The sequence below is a fragment of the Oculina patagonica genome, chromosome 3, assembly GCF_052425735.1.
Source record: "Oculina patagonica isolate OP01 chromosome 3, crgOcupat, whole genome shotgun sequence".
NCBI lineage: Eukaryota > Metazoa > Cnidaria > Anthozoa > Scleractinia > Oculinidae > Oculina > Oculina patagonica.
The window spans coordinates 19,684,764-19,704,498 of record NC_135760.1 but is presented as its reverse complement, the minus strand read 5'-3'; the positions used below and the strand labels follow the sequence as shown (position 1 = coordinate 19,704,498).

The window sequence follows — 19,735 nt, the reverse complement described above, 5'->3', positions numbered from 1 at the left end:
GTAAACAAATATGAAGAAAAGGTATACACCTTTGGATATGACAAGCGCGCAATAAAATACATATCAGATACCAATATAGAAACATATCCATATGGATATTAATTTGACCTAGGGTTTGAGCAGAGCAAGCGATTTGATTTTTAAACGCACTATTAATGATATAAGAAATTAATATATTGTGTTATTAATATATAACAATTGATGTTTTGGAATGATAATATTGTTAATGGCCGATACCAGAGATGGTTTACCAAAGAAGACAAAATGAAAGCTATAAGACGCACAAAAGCCCGTTATATGCGAAATACTCGATGGTTTTGTGAGCAATGTAAAAAAGAGTACAGTCTGGGTAGCAAGTGGACCCATATAAGACAATCCCATTCGAACGCAGTATAAAAAAAGTTTGAAAAAGAGTATAAGAAGTTTTTTTTATTTTGAACCTAGGGTTGAGTTAGGGTTGGTTTTTCAGGCTTGGTTTTACAGGCTTGGTTTTCTTGGGTTTGAATCCATTTTGATTTTTCAGGGCTTGAATTTCAGTTTTTGATTCTAATATTTGATTCCAATATTTGAATCCAGCACTGGAAGTAGTGATGTACTACATCTCTAAGGCAAATTTGCCTCAGAGTGTAGTACATTACTACTAACATCTGAAATTGTTCGAAGTATTATAAGGAATTTAGGGGTTTTCTCTCCCTCTGAAGTTTTCAGGCGGCACGCCCAAGCTTCTTTGGTGACAAAATCCACTTATTTTAATGTTTGAAGTATTATAAAAAAGGACTTAAAATCGTTTAAAACATCTGAAATTGTTTGAAGTATTATAAGGAATTTAGGGGTTTCCTCTCCCTCTGAAGTTTTCAGGCGGCGCGCCCAAGCTTCTTTGGTGACGAAATCCATTTATTTTAATGTTTGAAGTATTCTAAAAAAGGACTTAAAAATCGTTTAAAACATCTGAAATTGTTTGAAGTATTATTAGGAATTTATGGGGTTTCCTCTCCCTCTGAAGTTTTCAGGCGGCACGCCCAAGCTTCTTTGGTGACGAAATCCACTTATTTTAATGTTTGAAGTATTCTAAAAAAAGGACTTAAAAATGGTTAAAAAAATCTGAAACTGTTTGAAGTATTATTAGGAATTTAGGGGTTTTCTCTCCCTCTGAAGTTTTCAGGCGGCGCGCCCAAGCTTCTTTGGTGACGAAATCCACTTATTTTAATGTTTGAAGTATTCGAAAAAAGGACTTAAAAATGGTTAAAAAAATCTGAAATTGTTTGAAGTATTATTAGGAATTTAGGGGTTTCCTCTCCCTCTGAAGTTTTCAGGCGGCACGCCCAAGCTTCTTTGGTGACGAAATCCACTTATTTTAATATTTAAAGTATTCTAAAAAAGGACTTAAAAATCGTTTAAAACATCTGAAATTGTTTGAAGTATTATTAGGAATTTAGGGGTTTCCTCTCCCTCTGAAGTTTTCAGGCGGCGCGCCCAAGCTTCTTTGGTGATGAAATCCACTTATTTTAATGTTTGAAGTATTCTAAAAAGGTTTTCCAAAACTCGTAATTAACAGTAGTAATAACCTGAAGCCTAAACGTTTTGTTTATTACTGTAAATGCTTTGCTTTAACTTTTAATGAGTTTATTTACACGACGACCTTTTTTATCAAGAATCTTATTGCCGGTTTTTCATGGTTCCTTTTTAGGGAAAAGATCAGGCTACCGAATCCATTCAATTTCTCGCGTGTTTTGTTTTGTCCTCGACCGATTTCCAATAATGCCTTGTCATCAGCTCTTTTAACAGGTTGAACTTTGACGCTTTAGTAGTTACGATCTGTGGAAGCTTCAAGGTCATTCACTGGGTCCTGACTCTCCACACCTTCAACTTCTTCTCTACCATTTAAGAGTAATGACTGCTTCAACCTCACAAGGCCATCAGAAAAGGTAGCGATGTTGAAAATCCGATAAGAGAGGTTATGATCTTTGCCCTTTTTTAATTGACTTCGGAAAAGTGGTAAAATTGAAAAAGCTTCCCCCACATCGCGCCTGAGTTACATAGCGGGGAAAGGCAGACCACGTCAAGCGACGTTTATCTGATACCTGTGGAGCACTGATATCACGAGCATTAGAAGTTGGCAGGTTTGACATCCTTGCCATCAAGAACATTGCTAAAAACTGCCTTGCGACCAATCCGAAAACGTCCGAAGCTGACCGAAGACTTACAAAAGACCATTGAACTGATGAAGCCCTTGAAATAATTTTTAATTCGGCTTTGTGGTTTTCTCCGCCAAATTCTCTCGGCCATTTTATTTTTCCGTCAGCAAATCGATCGGAAGCGCAAAATAGAAAATATTACGAGTCGCGCATAAAATGATTTTCAGGGGCCGAAATGCAAATCGACTTAAAGCCCGTTTACACAGTGCGACTGATTTGTCCGCTCGATTTTAGAAAATGAGCCTGCAGTTAAAAAAAGGCCCGACTTTTCAAAAATCTTTGCAGTTCCACAGATTTTAGAAATCAAGCCGATTTTCATCCTTCTATTTAAATAGGAAAAGAAAATCGAACCAAGGAATTGCAGCGAATTGCTTCAAAAAGCAAATCAGTCCGACAAATCGTAGCGTATAATACGAAGCTGGTCTTTCACTCGCTGTTATGTTTTTTTTTCATGAATTATGACTTAACAGGATATTGTCTTGAGGTTGAAAGAAAAGTAATTAAAACTTAAAGTGTTGACATCTACAAGACATGTTTCAAGCTCTATTGGTAAATATATCGTCTTCGCTCGAAACAATAGATTCACACCAAGCGTGTTGCTAATCCCCCACAAATATTTCTGGAACTCCGCCGTTCAACGGCGCCTTTTGCAATAAGAAGCATTAGAATGCAAAAGGTCATTGTTGCATTTTCACATGTTTTTTTGCGCGGATGGACATGGATTGCAATTTGATCAACTAGCTTGAGCAATTTTTTTGATATTTTGTAACAATTCCAGAGAATTCCTTTCGAAAATTGCATTTCACCAGGGTTGAACAAACCCTGAAATGTTTTTCTTCAATAAATCCAGTTTGAAGTTTCTTTGTTTGCAACAATAACAAGTCAAAACTCAAACTTAAATAGACCTTATTCGTATTCTCGGTATTGGACTGGAAGTAGCTTGCAATTGAGGCTCATGCGGGTAATCTTTTCAAATGCAAATGACATGAAGCTGTTTTTAATAGGCCGTATTACGGATACGGCGGCCATAACGATTTTGCCCCCTTCGCATCCTATAATGCTCATTGAAATGATTTATTAATTAACATAATAAAAGAAAAAATATATATTATAGGATGCGAAGGGGGCAAAGTCGATATCTGTAAAACGGCCTATGATATTCCCCCGCACGAGCCTCCATTGCAAGCTAGTTCCCGTCCAATACCGAGAATACGAATAAGGTCTATTGGAATAATAAGATTGCTCTGCCCCAGTCTTACCTTTACCACTTGGTCGAACGGGAAGTCTTGGCCGTATCGGTCTGGGACGGAGACGTATCGGGCGACCTAAAAAAAATCAAAGCAGCAAGACAAATGAGAACTTCGATATGACAAAAACACCCGGTTTATTCCACAATGGACAGCAGCAATGCTATTTACCTTTGCACACAGTTTGTTTAATTGATCTCACCACACGGTGAAGGTTTCGGAAGCCGCTGTTGAACACGTATCGTGGATTCGCAGTCATTTGGTTGAGCTGAGCTCGTCTGAATTTCCTGCCGATTCCAAGCGCCAAAATACGCACGCCCGCATTTCTGAGGTTACGTGCTGGTCTCACGACCGAGTCTGACGAAATGCCATCTGTCATGACAAGTAGCACCTGAGCGAAAGAGGAGAAAAAGCTAGTTCAAATTACGATATGAAGGAGCATTGACAATGCTACCTGGCTGCATAAAAAAAGATTACGAGTTGTCCTTCATTTTTCTCATGGTCATTCCAGTGGGCGAGTACGCGCGCGCGAGGGAGCTCGCACGAGGAGACGCGACGCGCGAGGGTGAATTTTTTTTTTCGCGTGCTCGCCCACTCCATTGACCCTGAGAAAAATGTGGGTCTTTTCGTACTGAATCTAAACAAAAAGCTGATCAACTTAAAATGCGTAAGTGTAGAAAGTTAAACCCATTTCAAGCGGTGATTCATACTGCTTAAGTAGGACCCTTTACTGCGCCATTCAATAACAAGAAAACTGAGCAAAATCAAAGGTTTGCATTTTTCGCTCTCGTCAAATCACCTCTCAGTTAACAGAAGTTGACCTCAATAGGTAAAAAAGCAGTGTCACCGAGTTTTAGTACTACTTGAAAATCCAATGAGGGTGTTGGTATGAATTGTAAATCCACCTCTTGTGGCCTGACCATGCTAAAATGTACTGTTCTACTTGTGAAATTTGTTAGAAAGTGATGTGGCTTCGTAAAGCTGAGACGAACAGTGGCCAAAAATTTGAAAAAGACGGGCCGACGTTTTCAAGTTTGACAGTGTTACTTGGAAGAAAATCGCATAAAAACCATTGATTAGGATTTATTCACATCTTGGAGAATATATTTTTGCCTTTCTTTTATTTTTATCTTTTATCAATAGGTTATTTTATTGATTAGTGAATGTACTATCACAGTTCTGGCATAGTTTACACAAAAACGGTAGAGGAAATCTCATGAAACTGTCCCTTTATAACCTTTATAACGGTCGCGTATTGAAGTTGTGATTGGCAAATTTCGATCCATTTCGTTTATCTTTTTCAAGTTCATTGATTGTTGTTGTAAGTGATCGACGGCAGCGAAAACGCAATCGTTAGTGGGGTGGTTTTGAACTTCAAAGTTCGCATATTTAAATGAAAAAAGTTTCATCCGCACACTCACCTTTCGCCGATTTGATCTCCTCCCAAACAACCGATATCTGGCGAATCTCATTGCTCGTCCAATTTTCGTGCCTCCTCTCGGGTATCTAATGCGACTAACAGCATGCAACACGCTCTGTTTGTTTCTGTAGCGCCTGAAGTTAGCGATGAGCCACGCACGATGCGCAAACACTACAATACCAACACGTGTTTGTGATGGGGAGATGCCGAATGAAGCTACCAATCTCTGAACAAAGTTGAGACATCGCCTGAAGTTTCCTCGACCGTAAGCCTCAATACTTCCAGAGCCGTCAATCAAGAAACCCAGGTCAAGACGTTTGCGGCAAACTGCAACGACAACAATAAATTGTGAATGATTAACACAAAGGTCTAATTTAGCTTTATAGCAAAGAGCTACAATCCTGGCAAAAACGTTTGGGATATTTTCTCTGTTCTCTCTATTTACACAGCAATACGATCTACTCCCCCATCTCCTTTAGCAATGGAGTCAAACATGACTCACTCATTTTGTGCAGATATTTCATAGATAGTTTATGGACTTATAATTTTTTTTAAGGTGTGCGGGAAATACCTTTGCAAGTTAATTTTTTTAAGCTTTAATAGTCGGCTAGAAACAAGTGAACGGACCCTAAACCTTTTGGTGAAGGCCTTACACTTAGCTTAAGCAAGCGGCGCTCTCATTTACTATTTTAAACAAAACAAAAATTAAGTTACTGCAAAAGAAAGTTGTAGCATTTTTGAAGTTAAGAAGCAAAGGCAATATAAATAAATTATTAAAGAATAGAAAGCAGAAGCGAAAACAAGAATTAAACAAACAAAACAAAACAAACAAACAAATAAAAATAACTAGCAGTGGAAATAATTAAGAATACTTGTAAAATTCATTAATAATTCATGAGGGTGCAAACCAATCCCAGCACAGTATTCAGATCACATGTACACAGCTGTAAACCCCCATACAAATCATCAATATAATTAACTTTTACATGTAATACAAACTCCTGCTAAGCTAATTAGTATTCATTAACTTTTGATACAGATCTCTACTGATTCGCATAACAATACTTTGCATTCAATTTATTGTTTTCATTTCACAAGTAGAATAAAATATTCGCGTCCGATCTGTATGGGCGTTTACAATGGCTCGCCTATCGGCTCGCCATTGTAACTGCCCATACAGATCTCCCCTCATATTTTATCTACTACTTAAAGCGTTTCCATCACAACTTAAATGACGTACCTTTGCCACTTGGTCTTATGTGAGGTCGTGGTCGGTAAGGCCTGGGACGGAGTGGGCGACCTGGGACAAAAGCAAGGCAGTATGAGCATTGTGACAGTAGCAACTTTCAGATTGGACTACGAGTACGAGATTGAGTACGAGCACGAGTTTTCAAACCAAATTCGTGTGCCTCCTATAATCACTTATCACACCAATCTTATCCCTAACGTTTATCTATGATGTTAGCCAGCAACAGGGAAGAGTTATAGCTTTTTGGGATATAATTGCGTCGAAATTCCAAACTCGTACTCGTACTCGATCTCGTACTCGTAGTCAAATATGAAGGACACTATTGTCGTAACAACAACAACAACAGCAACAGCAACAGCAACAGCAACAACAACAACAACAACAACAACAACAACAACAACAACAACAACAACAAATACAAGTTCCAATACAAGATGTGTGCGTTTACAGTTCATATATTGTTATTCGGTATACTTGCTGCTATTGCAGAAAGAAAACAGGACATTTATGGTTAAAAACATCGTGTTTTCGATAAACCATTTCAGTCAATGCTCACCTGGCGGACACCTATTTCAACGCCTCTGTTACGGACACCACGTTATTACGAACAGTTGAAGTCCCGGCGAATAATAATTACTTAAAATAACTCTTGCTACTGACGAGTTTCTCTACAACCGTCAGACACCAAATTGCAGACCCGAAGGTGGTCGTTATAGTGGGAGTTGACTGTATCGCCTAAATATAACACATCAAGCTTACTTCGACATAATTTCGTTGAGATGCGTCGAGCGACCTGCTTCAGATTTCTGAAGTTGGCAGTGAACACGTATCGGCTGTTTGTAGCCATTTGCTGAAGTTCACGTCTTCGATATCGTCGACCGATCCCCAAAGCATACACCCATACACCCTGGCTTCTCAGAGCGAGGGCCGGTCTCTGTACAGAGTCTTGCGAGATGCCATCCGTCATAACAACTAGAGCCTAACGAGAAAGCAGAAATAATTGTTATTGAGTGTGATGTATAGATGTAGAAATATAGCCGAGTTTCCAAATATGTCAATGGCACTTAATATTGAGATTTAGAAAATCAAAAATGTGTAAGCTAGCACTTAAGCTCGTGACAAAGGCTGCGAGCATTATCTACTTCTTATTGACTGAGCGTGAGGGCCGCACGGGGGGAGTATCGCCCAAAGTCTTTCTGGTAGGCGCCTAGCTGAGCTAGTGAGAGTTAATAAGAAGCTTATTATATGGTTATCTTTGCCGCACTGTTGCCGGATATCGCCAGGAGGCCAGGCATTGAAAAAACTCAGTGCCCTACGTGGATTACGGGAAAGTCCGGCTCCGACTGTTAGCCAATCACGGCGTGCGTTATATCGTAAGTATAGATAAAGTCTGCATACGAAAGTAGTGGCCAATCAGGCCGGAACTTATCCCGCTTTCCGTAGCATGAAATGACTAGGACTATTTCTATTCCCCCCTGGATGGGATGCTAATCCGGCACAGGTTTACCTCGCAGCGTTTAATATAATTCGCCGGTACCCATTTATACACCTACAACCATGGACATTTTTGGTTGAAACGCTCTTAAAAACATGAATTTATCACCATAGTAACTGTTAAATACGTGTCAGTACCCCCGTTCCCCCTTTCAATGTTGGCAAGTGGTAAGACGCTTTCATCTGTCAGATGAATGTTTTTTAACAACATTGCATAGGGGTGGGGAGGGGCAAAATGTGTGTGAATAATTATTTTCCAATACTTGTAACCATGGTTGTCTGAACGAGCGTGACACCGTAAAACCAGTTCTATGTGAGCAATTTCTGCGAAATTTTACCTATGCAGCGGTCTGAGGCAAGAGATCAATATAAAGATGTAAGAAGGTCATGTGATTGCTAGATGACGTGACAATGACGTCATTGACTTGCAAGGAAATACATTTATGAGACCTGTGCGAAATGCTGCATGTTTTAAATTAGCCACTATCTTTCTGAACGCAATTCTCGTCAGAACACAACAAATACATGCTATGCTTTGCTTCCATGTTACACTTTGCTAAAGAAAATAAATTTGCATCGTTTTAGGGGCGAATTACAACTATGTGTGACGGTTTACCGACGGTTTACACATGTTAATGACGTAATTATGACGTCACAGTTACATTTTCAAATCATTTTGATGGCGATTTTGCACTTGACACATAAAATAGCATAGGATACCAAAGTATTTAGTTCTGTGCATGCTTTATACCACGGTTTACAACGGTTTACAACTGGGTTATTAAAATGATAATAATAACTTATTTTATATTTAATTGTTCTCCATAAGTAAACCGTTTGGAATTCGTTAAAGTCACGGTATTAGTGTCATAAAACGTGCCTTCTTATGTAATTTTATATACTGAAAGATTGCGATAGAAAAATGTCTCAAACCTAATTTTGACGTCATAATGACGTCAAAATTCGGTAAACCGTATGTAAACCGTTGTAAACCGTTAAAAAAGTCCTTACTTAGTCTTAAAGTTGTCTCTAAAAAAATATTGGTCCAAGGACCCCATATTAAACTACTTGAAAGTACAGTTTATCAAGATAGGTATTGAATAAAAAAAAACACGTATCTTTTAATATGTTTGGCCGAGATACACTTTATTGTTTGTTACATGAAATGGACGTGTTAAAAACCTGAATTTTCGTCGAAATTGAAGGCGGGAAATATCGTCATGAAATTAGAGCATACCATGCTATCAGCAATGAGTTTATTGGGCACCCTCTACACATTGCTTCAGCCAAGTTTAGTTTAAATTAGTAAATGACAGCGTAAGTTATGGGCATTTGAAACAACTATAAAATCAGACAACCATGGACATTTTTGGTTGAAACGCTCTTAAAAACATGAATTTATCACCATAGTAACTGTTAAATACGTGTCAGTACCCCCGTTCCCCCTTTCAATGTTGGCAAGTGGTAAGACGCTTTCATCTGTCAGATGAATGTTTTTTTAACAACATTGCATAGGGGTGGGGAGGGGCAAAATGTGTGTGAATAATTATTTTCCAATACTTGTAACCATGGTTGTAGGTGGAGAGAGGCACTGTGAGAGTTAAGTGTCTTGCCCAACAACACAACGCTATGCCCCAGCCAGGGCTCGAAGCCGGACCGCTCGATCTGGAGTCCAGTGCACTAACCGTTAGGTCACCGCGCCTCCCAGAACATTATATCGTGCCATGCGTCGCGCGCTCAATTCCTTAAAATTTTACAACATTTATAAGTGCACAAGACGAACCCAAAGTTATTCGACGCGTTTCTATTACCTTCAGCGCCCTCCTACTTCGTCTAAACAGTCGATGCAAGACAAAGTTCAACGCTCTTCCGATCCTGGTTCCTCCGCGCGGGTATCTGATCCTTGTGATGGTCTGTAGCACGCTAGCTTTACTTCTGCTACGCTTGAAGTCCAGTATCAGCCACGTGCGGGAGGCGAACAGTGCCACGCCCACACGCGTGCGCTGTGGTGACACGTTAAATGAAGACACCATGGTCTTGACAAACTCAAGACAACGCCGGAAGTTACCACGACCGGCGGATTCGATACTTCCGGATCCGTCAATCAGGAACGCGAGGTCAAGACGTCTGTTACACACTGAAAAAAAAAAAAAATAAATAAAATGTCAGGACTTTTCTTATTTCTTTCTATCTTTCATAAAATACTAGCATTACCTAAACTAAAAAATAATTAGCATGTATCTGCGGAAAAAAGATGAAGAGGACAAAAGCGATGTTTGAATCATTTTTTTTAATTGCTGTAATATAAACAAGGCTGAAATTTCAACGTGTGTAAGTATATACATACCTCGACCTGTAGGCCGGGGTCTAGGTCTGGGTTTTGGAACTGTTCAAAAGATAGAATGTACCAAAAATACATTTAGGTCATTGACATGTATTGCATTGCGCATCCTTTCTGCGCAGAATTTTACGCGTAATTAGCGCGCGCAGATAAACAAAATGGCGGCTTTTTTCTATGCGGCTTAGTCCGCGAGAAAATAAATTGCCTCTTTCTCGGAAACGAGTATGATGACCTATCAGTTTTTTCTCATATTTTGGCTGTAGCGATCAAGTTCTTTCTGTAAAAAGAAAACAGATCAATTCCTATGTTTGAAAAATAAATTGTCACTGAAAACGTGTACTTTGCCAGTACTCTCAAGGGAATAATTAAGGAATTATGTGGAATATACAAGGTCATCCTGCTCCTAAACGAAAATGGGGACCCCACTTTTTTATTACAAAATTTAAGTCCCCTTGAGGAGTCAACAAGTAGGCAAAGTTTGGATGAATATATATGTTCAGTTTTATTTCTGGGCAATCCCAAAAAAAAAAAAAAAATCAAATTGTTCTCTCTTATTACTAAAATGGAGCAAAAAATGCCACTCTATAATTTAACCTACCTCTTCTAAAACATCTTCGTTTCTTGGAAACGATTTGTCGGCGGGAAAAAGCACCATTGTACACCTGCATACACGAGATTCGTCCTCGGAAATATCTCCTGTCACCGATACGAGCTCCCATTCTCACCGGGTAGTTAGTCGCAAGCCGTATTCTACCGATGTACTTTCTCGCTGTGAACCTTCCATTGACAAACAACTTCGCTTGCCCTGTCCTTCCGTTGTAAGTTGCACCAACAAACTGCCATCGACCAGGTCTGACACTCCTACTTATAACCGCCGCTGTGAAACGCCGTCCTTTTCGACGCGTGAACCGTACAAATAGCGTTCTCGGTGAGATCATCCAGAAGTGAACGCCCCAGCCGTTCGGCATGTAGTTGAAGATGGGTCCTGCGCGTCCCTGGTGTAAGATCCACGCTAAGAGTGTGATAGAACGCTTGGTGTCTAAGCCACCTCGGTTGGGCAAGAGGATATAACTGTTGCTTCTTCCGTAGAACTGGTACGAGCCGTCACGTGTTCCGTCTGGTCCAGGCGCGGTGCGGACGTAACCGAGTCTTCCGCCCCTGTTTCTACGACTGCTTATGTCTTTACCTCTTGTGCGGCCATTAAGCGGGAAAATGGCGACAGCTCGAGTTTTTACTAGCAAGAAAAAAATAAAATGATAACTTAGTCCTGTTAGTTTGATATTTAAATAAGCAGTGACAATGTCGAAACCTAGAAAGGGGAAATCTAAAGCTTTCGTGAAAAAAACAAAACAAAAAAAAAAAACACACTAACCTTTAGGCCTGTATGGTTTAACTGGTCGTACCGGTTTTGGCCTGGGTCTTACTAAAGAGAACGGAGACAACAAAATGTTAGAAACCAGTTAAACAGAAGTGATCAAGAAAATGTAAAGTACAGTAGTCACCATGTTGAAAAAAATAAGGAACTGAAAAGCCACTTGTTCTGTTGGCGTGTTTTGTTAACACGAAAAAATAAGTAGACAGATTCTGTCAATTTGTTTAAACTCGTTAGCAATAAAGAGTTTTAAAAAAACGTTAAAAAACGATAAAAAAGCAAAAATAATAAAACAAGTCAATTTAAAGCTCTTTTGCAGACTAACTCCAGGGCTAGCATTTTTTCCAGGCTAAAAGATTTTAGCCTTTGCTAGCTTATCAGGTAAGCAACTTACATCGGCATAATTTCCTTGAGATGCGTCGAGAGGCCTGGGTCAGACTTCTAAAGTTGGCAGTGAACACGTATCGCCTATTTGTAGCTATTTGCTGAAGTTGACGTCTTCGATATCGCCGACCGATCCCCAAAGCAAACACCCATACTCCTTGGTTTCTGAGAGCGAGCGCTGGTCTGCGCACGCGGTCTTGAGAGATACCATCCGTCATGACCACTAAAGCCTACAGAACAGAGAAACACAGATTACTTCACAGAAAGTGCGCGTGTGTCCTTATTATTCACGAGTCGTTAGAACGAGCAAGTTTGTTTTATGATACGTTACGATGAGTATTCAAACAATTCATCTCCTTATAATAGGTACAATACAATACAATACAAATTTTATTGTCCTCTCCCCATGGGGGCTTTTCAGAGACAATAAAAAAAAAATAAAATACAATAAATATAATAAATTGGCTAGGTAGGTGCTTACCATTCGCAGGAAAAAGAGACACTTAGGGAGGATAATGTTTACTAAAAGTGCGAGGTCGTTGGTTCGCCTAAAATTTTTTGATTCTTTCTCTCAACATCAATCCATTATCCTCCAAAATCTGCCGACAGAGGTGACGCTTATACAATCTACTGTGAGGGCCGTGCAGAAGATATAAAAAAATTGGTAGGGAAATCTTCGGCGATCCGTTCCAAATGGAAGAAAGAGCACTTCTAAAGGTATTCCAGAAGTTTTGAAAGAGTAATTCTGTAAAGTCTTCAAAAAATTCAATTTTCCACCGAAATTTTAGGACTTATGATTCAATGGTAACTATATCTTTAAAAAACGCGGGACTTACCTTATTATAGAAAAACAGCGATACATGTTTTTAACGCGAATTTCAAAAATTTACGTTTATTTTACAAATGTAAACACGTTTACTGCAAGCATCTAACCAGAACTTTTCGTTAATTCGCCTTTATTTTATTACGCGTAAATTTTGTTCGCGTTGTTAAAATGATTCGTTATATTTCTATGATAAGGTAATCCATTTGAAAATGCATTGATACTATCAGGGCGAAAATGCAATATTTCAGAACAAATTTGTATTCTATTACCTTCAGCGCCCTCCTACTTCGTCTAAACAGTCGATGCAAGACAAAGTTCAAAGCTCGTCCAATCCTGGTACCTCCGCGCGGATACCTAATGCTGCTGATGCGACGCAGCACGCTAACTCTGCTCCTACTCCGCTGGAAGTCCAGTATCAGCCACGTACGGGAAGAGAACAGTGCCACACCTACACGCGTGCGCTGTGGTGACACGTTGAATGAAGACACCATGGTCTTGACAAATTCAAGACAACGCCGGAAGTTACCGCGACCGGCGGATTCGATACTTCCGGATCCGTCAATCAAGAACGCGAGGTCAAGACGTCTATTGCAAACTAAAGCAATAACAGAAACAATAATAATAATAACAAAAAATTGTCAGGATTTTGCTACTTCTTTCTATCTGTTGCACACTGAAACAAAAACGAAAGAAGCTATAAAGAAATCAATAAAAAATTTGTCTTGACTTAAAATAAACAACTGTATACAGTCAACTCTCCCTTAACGGACACCTCTATAAGACGGACACCTCCATAAGACGGACACCTGGTGTTGGTCCCGTCCCTGCCGTTTTTCTGTCATTTTACTGTAACTAAACTCCCTATAAGACGGATACCTCTCTAAGACGGACAGTTGGAGCCGGTCCCGAAGGTGTCCGTTTTAGAGAGAGTTGACTGTATATTAAAAAAGCTGGCATTTAAACTTGCAAGGTTGATGTATTACAGTGGGAATACGAAAACCGTGGACACTCTTATTATACCTTGAAAGAGAAAGTACGGGAAATAGTTCACAAATTATTCGCAAAAAATAACCAGTTCTCCTTTACTGTCCATTTGTTTATACAGTCAACTCTCCCTTAACGGACACCTCTATAAGACGGACACCTGGTGTTGGTCCCGTCTCTGACGTTTTTCTGTCATTTTACTGTAACTAAACTCCGTATAAGACGGACACCTCTCTAAGACGGACAGTTGACAGAGAGAGTTGACTGTAATTTCTGCAGTTTGAGCTGTCATTTGATGGTTTTCTACAGAAATTTACATATCCATGATAATAAAGTAACTTATATAACATACCTCGGCCAGTAGGCCTGGGTCTTGGTCTTGGTCTTGGCCGTGGCCTAACTGGAATTGTAAATGGGACAAAATGTAAAAAGAAATGCGAAGATGCTTATAAGAAAGGATTTTTTTCGAAAGGCCGGATTGGGAAAGTTATGGGAGTGCGCACTCTCCCATTTGAAGAGTATAAAACTCAGGTTTTTTTCCTTATCTGATAATTGATGGTTCATGGACATTTCAAGTTTCAAGTTAGTTAAAATTTTATCTATAACATAGCAAGCCGAAAAACGAGCTACCTGTTACGGTTTCTGTAGATTTTCTTCAATGATAATTTCGAGATTCGGTAGTACATCAAAATAGTGACCCTAGGTTTAACTTTCGTTATTCACGTGACCTGTCTCCTTATTGATGCACTAACATTATGCACAGAGAGAAAATTAAAGCCCCCTAACTTGTTTTCTGGTTCTTACAACTCTGAGCACTTAAAACTCTGAACTTACCTTTTCTAAAGCATCTTCGTTTCTTGGAAATGATTTGTCGGCGGGACAGAGCACCATTGTACACCTGCATACACGAGATTCGTCCTCGGAAGTATCTCCTGTCACCGATACGAGCTCCCATTCTCACCGGGTAGTTAGTGGCCAACCGTATTCTACCGATGTATTTCCTTGCTGTGAACCTTCCATTGACAAACAACTTGGCTTGCCCTGTCCTTCCGTTGTACGTTGCACCAACAAACTGCCATCGACCAGGTCTGACACTCTTACTTATAACCGCCGCTGTGAAACGACGTCCTCTTCGACGCGTGAACCGTACAAATAGCGTTCTCGGTGAGATCATCCAGAAGTGAACGCCCCAGCCGTTCGGCATGTAGTTGAAGATGGGTCCAGCGCGTCCCTGGTGTAAGATCCACGCTAAGAGAGTGATTGAACGCTTGGTGTCTAAGCCACCTCGGTTGGAGAAGAGGATGTAACTGTTGCTTCTTCCGTAGAATTGGTACGAGCCGTCACGTGTTCCGTCTGGTCCAGGGGCGGTGCGGACGTAACTAAGTCTTCCGCCAGCGTTTCGACGACTACTTATATCTTTACCTCTTGTGCGTCCATTAAGCGGGAAAATGGCCACGGCTCGAGTTTTAACTAGCAAAGAAAATAAAGTTAGTTATCTTAATTTATTATTTATAAAAGGTTTACGGGGTTCATAAGTCTACTTATTAAGAACTTAAGGAATCGATCCTTTACTTGCCCTATAAATTTCAAAATGAAACAAGAACCAACACAAACACAAATATAAGTAAAACTAAATAAAAACAACTGAAGTCATGAAACAACCGCACTCACCTTTAGGCCTGATTGGTCTAACTGGTCGTATTGGTCTTGGCTTGGGTCTCACCTTGCCTAAAAAGAGAGTTTGTAAAACATTTTTTTTATAAACAATCGACGAAAGAGCAATAACAATAAAACAATTTGCACCGTAACAACAGAAATAATGAAAGAAGCAAATAAAACTCCAGTGCAACAAAGGTTCAGGGTCTGTTGTTGTTCTAGCCTAGCATATTTAAACTTTTCTTAACCCATCAGACAAGTAACATCTATTTAACTTTACCAGGGATAAAGTTACGCATTGCAAACCGATTGTTTGGTCCAAATATAGAGCTAAATTAAAAAGATCCAGGGACGAAATTTTGACTTTGTAACGGTTAAATAGTTTTGTCCCCTGAAGAAGGCAGCATTGCCGAAATGTCAGGAAAATAGCTATGACAAAAGCGAAGTTATTACCAATTTTTCCATGTACACGAAATCTTGATACCTACCTTTCACAACTATAATATAAACATTATTCGCCCAGGGCCCTCCTTTTCCTCCTCGGCACCGCTTGGAGGGACCATACTTCTTGTACGTAATTTTAGCCCTGGGACCCATGAAGCACTCGCCACCATTTTGTACCGCAAATAATCGGTAGCCTCGTTTTCGTGCCTGTCGCGCGCAATCTCTTACTGCAAACTTCAAGCCTCGCAAGTTTGCGACCATGCTACCGGCAGCACGCCTGGGCTTGTCTTTGAAGCAGCCTATGTTTCTGATGTAAACATTGGTCCAACCACGAGCTGCAACAAAAAAAGAATTTTGTGAATACGTTGCACGTTAAATATGTTTCCGACCTACAAAAGATTAATCTGCTTAAACTTTAAGATAACACTTTTACAATGACCTAAAATAACTTGAATTCATTAAAAGCAAGTTCAATAGAATGTTATATTCAGGTTGAAACAGATTCACTAAAATGGAAACCGATTTAACCTGAAAACTGATTTATCCTGCAACAGATATAGTCATTCTTGCAGTTTGTAACAATATTCCAGAAATTAGGGTTGTTGGGAGAATAGCAAGGTTGAGTTTTTAAAAGGTGTTACTTAAGCAATCAGCGGAACTGATTGCCATCAAGAAAGGAGAGCAATATGCAAAAACCATGTCATGGATCAGAAGCCGAATTTCATTTGCATTATTAAGATCTGCACTCATTTGTCTAAGAGGCTCTAGGGCACAAAGAAGACCTCAACGAGATATTAACACTGACATTGAACAGACGTTGAAATTGCAGAAATTGTGTATTGTAAATAGTTTAAACAATGTAACCATTATGTTTCCTTTGCATTTTAAATCACTCATTCCAATTTTAAACGCTTCTCAGCTTTTATTCATTTTCTATATAACATATTTTGCTTTTCATCTTAACGACTGTATCATAGAACCGTTTACTGCAAATAGTTTTGCGCCATAGATAATTATTACAGAAGTTTTTTTAAATAAAGAATTATTATTGTTATTGTTACTTAAGAGAAAGTAGGCTCCTCGGTTGGGCTGAATAAAGGCACTGTTTTACATTTAAACAAATTTGATGGTCATTTCCTATGCCTAAGTTTGGCTAAAATCCGTGACACGGTCCCTTTAAGTTATGTGGTAGTCATCTTGGCTAGGGGTTGATTTCTCTTACATTCATGTCAATAGAAGTAGCTATGCGGCTTATCCAAATACAATGAGGTTTGATGGAGATCGATGGTGATTTGTTTTATTGCCCCAGATTTTCTCAATAAAAACTCTCTCAAATGCCAATAGCGCCTGTACTGTCGTGTTATTGTTTAGCGAGCAGTGTGTTTCTTTTGTAATTGTCGTCATCCTGACCCGTTCCCAAGCCCCGTTGCATTTAGTGGGCAAAGGGCGGGAAAAGGGAGTAAGGGGCTTTATGAAAGGAGGTGAATCGTGAAGAATCAATTCCACAATTCCATGCGCAACGCGCACGATTGAGCCTAGATACGAGGCAGATTGTCCCCTTTGTTTTATAACGCATAGTTTCGAACCGCTTGTTTTTAAACTTCTCAACAATTGTAAACAGAAATACACACAAGACTTACGCTTTCCAAACTTGTACACGTCCATCGCCCATGGTCCTCCTCTGCCTCGCCTGCAGCGATTGGTCGGCCCGTAACGGTTGTACGTACGATATGCCAAGCGGCTTGAGTAGCATTCTCCTCCGTTCTCCACTGCAAACACTTTGAAGCGACGTCTCAAGGCTGCCGCAGCACATGCGCTGACTGGGTCCTTTCGCTTGTGGAAGTTTCCGAGTCTGTATCTTATAGCCCGTTTACTTTTGTCATTGTAGCAGCCTTCCCAGTAGTATGTGGTCTGACCTGGCCGTGGAGGTTTGGGACGAGGGCGTGGCTTTGGCTTAACACCTGAGGAAAATGAAGTATGGTTTTAATACAAACAATATTAGTAACGAAGACGACATTATATTATGGAGAGCTCGAGTGTTCTTTCACAATCATTACCGTGTAATCTTTTAATAAGAAATTCATAAGGGTCAAGTCCGTAAATCAGTAATTTGAGCTAATGGTCTGTGGACTGAAACTCTAGTGTGTGACCATTCATATGAAAGCTATTGAGCAGTACTGTAGTGTCGTACGGTTTATTATGCTTTATACCATTCCATAGAAAATACAGCCAATCAGAATACAGGAAAGCCGTTGTATATTCGACGGTATTCAATCCAACCTTCCCATAGTGCGCTGCGACTGTATTCTCGACGAAATTTAGTAAGCGTATTTTCTATGGCATGGTATAAAATAGTTACACAACACTTTCTCGTGGTATACTACGGAATATCCCACTTATCACTTGTATTTTCTTGGCATACACACTCGCCTAAAGGCTCGTGTGTATACCGAGAAAATACAAGTGACTCGTGGGCTATTCCATAGTATACCACTCGAAAGCGTTGCATAACTAGTATGTACAAGGTGGTTCTAATTTCTAAGTTTGTAAAGGCAACCCTATTGAGGAGTACTTTCTTGTGTTACTACTAACTATGCTGTACGAGGTGGTTCTAGCTGAAAACCTAGCGTGTGACCATTCAAATGAAAGCTTTTGGGCAGTATTTTGATGTGGTGCTCATTAGCTCTCATTGTTTCTAAATGTTTGAAAACTATTGTTTCAGTTTAACTTTGAAAATCTTGGGAGAAAACGGATTGAATTTAACTTTCTGGCATAGACTGACCTGTTGCCCCACAAGCTTTCCTTTTGATCACCCTGACAACGGAATTAAGACTTCTGAATCGTGCAGTGAATACCAGTCTTCGATTGGACGCCATCTGCCTTAACTGCCGTATGTTGTAACGCAATCCCAAGCCAAGCGAGATAATCTCCACTCCCCCTTTACGCAACTGTCGTGCGGGGCCCACTACACTGTCGTAGGACCGTCCATCCGTCATGATAATACACACCTTTCGCCTCCTACTTCGACGGAAAAGGTAGCGGTGTGCGTAATTGATAGCTCGTCCAGTCTTGGTACCCCCTTTAGGATAACTTATGCGGCTCACAGCGCGAAGCACTTGGTTTTTGTTTCCGAACCGATTGAAGCCGAACACTTTGTAAGCTCTGGTGTTGTAAAGGACGGCACCGACTCGTGTGTAGCGACGAGAGATGACGAATGTGCGAACCATGTTCTTAATGAATTGTAGACAGCGTTTGAAGTTGGACACACCAACGCTTCCTGAGCCATCGATGATGAAACCAAGGTCGAGACGTGATTTACAAACTGCAATATATTAAAGAGCAAAGAAGTTGAATCATAAGTATTTTAACCGCTATCCAGACCGGGGGGGGGGGGGGAGGGGAAAGTGCCCGCGCTGACTTTGAACGCTTATAACTTTTTCAACATGCTACCAAACGCTGCCAAACTTTGCGATTTTATCTAAAATTTATCTAGGAATAATTTGGTAGGATAGGTTGTTGTGTCAGGAACTTGACGTCACCATGGCTACGGCATTTTGACAGGCATGTTTTAACAAATTTGTAATTTTCGTGTTTCTATTAGTGAAAAAGAACTTTAATGTAATTATTTTCTCCTTTTTATGGTTTTTGAGCACAGTTTTATTGATTTTGAGTACTTTGCAGTAATTTTGGGCGGTTTTCTGAAGTTTTGGAAAAAATTTGAAATCCAAGATGGCGGATCCAAGATGGCAGCTGTTTTGACATCATGATGTAATTGTCACGTGATGTGACATCATCATCCCACGTGACGTATACCAAAAGATAGATTCTCTGACATACTATATATCCTCTAAGTTTCATTGTGATTGCTTAAATATTCTGGAAGTTACGGAGGGGGGATTCCCCCCCTCGGTCTGAAAAGATCCAAAAAAGCCCGGTCTAAGCAGGGTTAAGTCAGCTTTTTATCATTCTGGGAGGAGACCTCTTTCTACCGCACTGAAAGGTATGCCCCCGTATCTTTCAGTGGTCGAAAACCGTGTTTTGGTACCGTTTACGGTGTCCCATTTTTTATTTTCACAATTGCTTGTTATTATGGTATCTCTCAGGGTGCATTTTCAAGGTACAT

The 19,735-nt window shown here is 40.0% G+C and overlaps 1 protein-coding gene across 6 annotated transcripts in view; it reads right to left on the bottom strand.

Moving 5' to 3' along the window:
- The window catches only part of LOC144645251 (uncharacterized), a 109,137-nt gene that overhangs the window by 9,592 nt on the left and 79,810 nt on the right, over positions 1-19,735 (bottom strand). For 3 of the 6 annotated variants that reach the window (XM_078504733.1, XM_078504735.1, XM_078504734.1), the window contains exons 60-76: positions 18,395-18,934; positions 17,253-17,573; positions 15,657-15,947; positions 15,184-15,240; positions 14,347-14,982; positions 13,865-13,912; positions 12,798-13,123; positions 11,713-11,932; positions 11,319-11,369; positions 10,545-11,180; positions 9,953-9,991; positions 9,417-9,742; positions 6,871-7,090; positions 6,103-6,162; positions 4,864-5,189; positions 3,614-3,833; positions 3,455-3,520 (exon numbers count right to left, since the gene is read on the bottom strand). In XM_078504733.1, coding sequence (XP_078360859.1) covers positions 3,455-3,520; positions 3,614-3,833; positions 4,864-5,189; positions 6,103-6,162; positions 6,871-7,090; positions 9,417-9,742; positions 9,953-9,991; positions 10,545-11,180; positions 11,319-11,369; positions 11,713-11,932; positions 12,798-13,123; positions 13,865-13,912; positions 14,347-14,982; positions 15,184-15,240; positions 15,657-15,947; positions 17,253-17,573; positions 18,395-18,934 — 4,383 coding nt within the window. The remainder of the gene's footprint in view (positions 1-3,454; positions 3,521-3,613; positions 3,834-4,863; positions 5,190-6,102; positions 6,163-6,870; positions 7,091-9,416; positions 9,743-9,952; positions 9,992-10,544; positions 11,181-11,318; positions 11,370-11,712; positions 11,933-12,797; positions 13,124-13,864; positions 13,913-14,346; positions 14,983-15,183; positions 15,241-15,656; positions 15,948-17,252; positions 17,574-18,394; positions 18,935-19,735) is intronic. The other 3 variants (XM_078504737.1, XM_078504736.1, XM_078504738.1) reach the window with 3 other exon arrangements.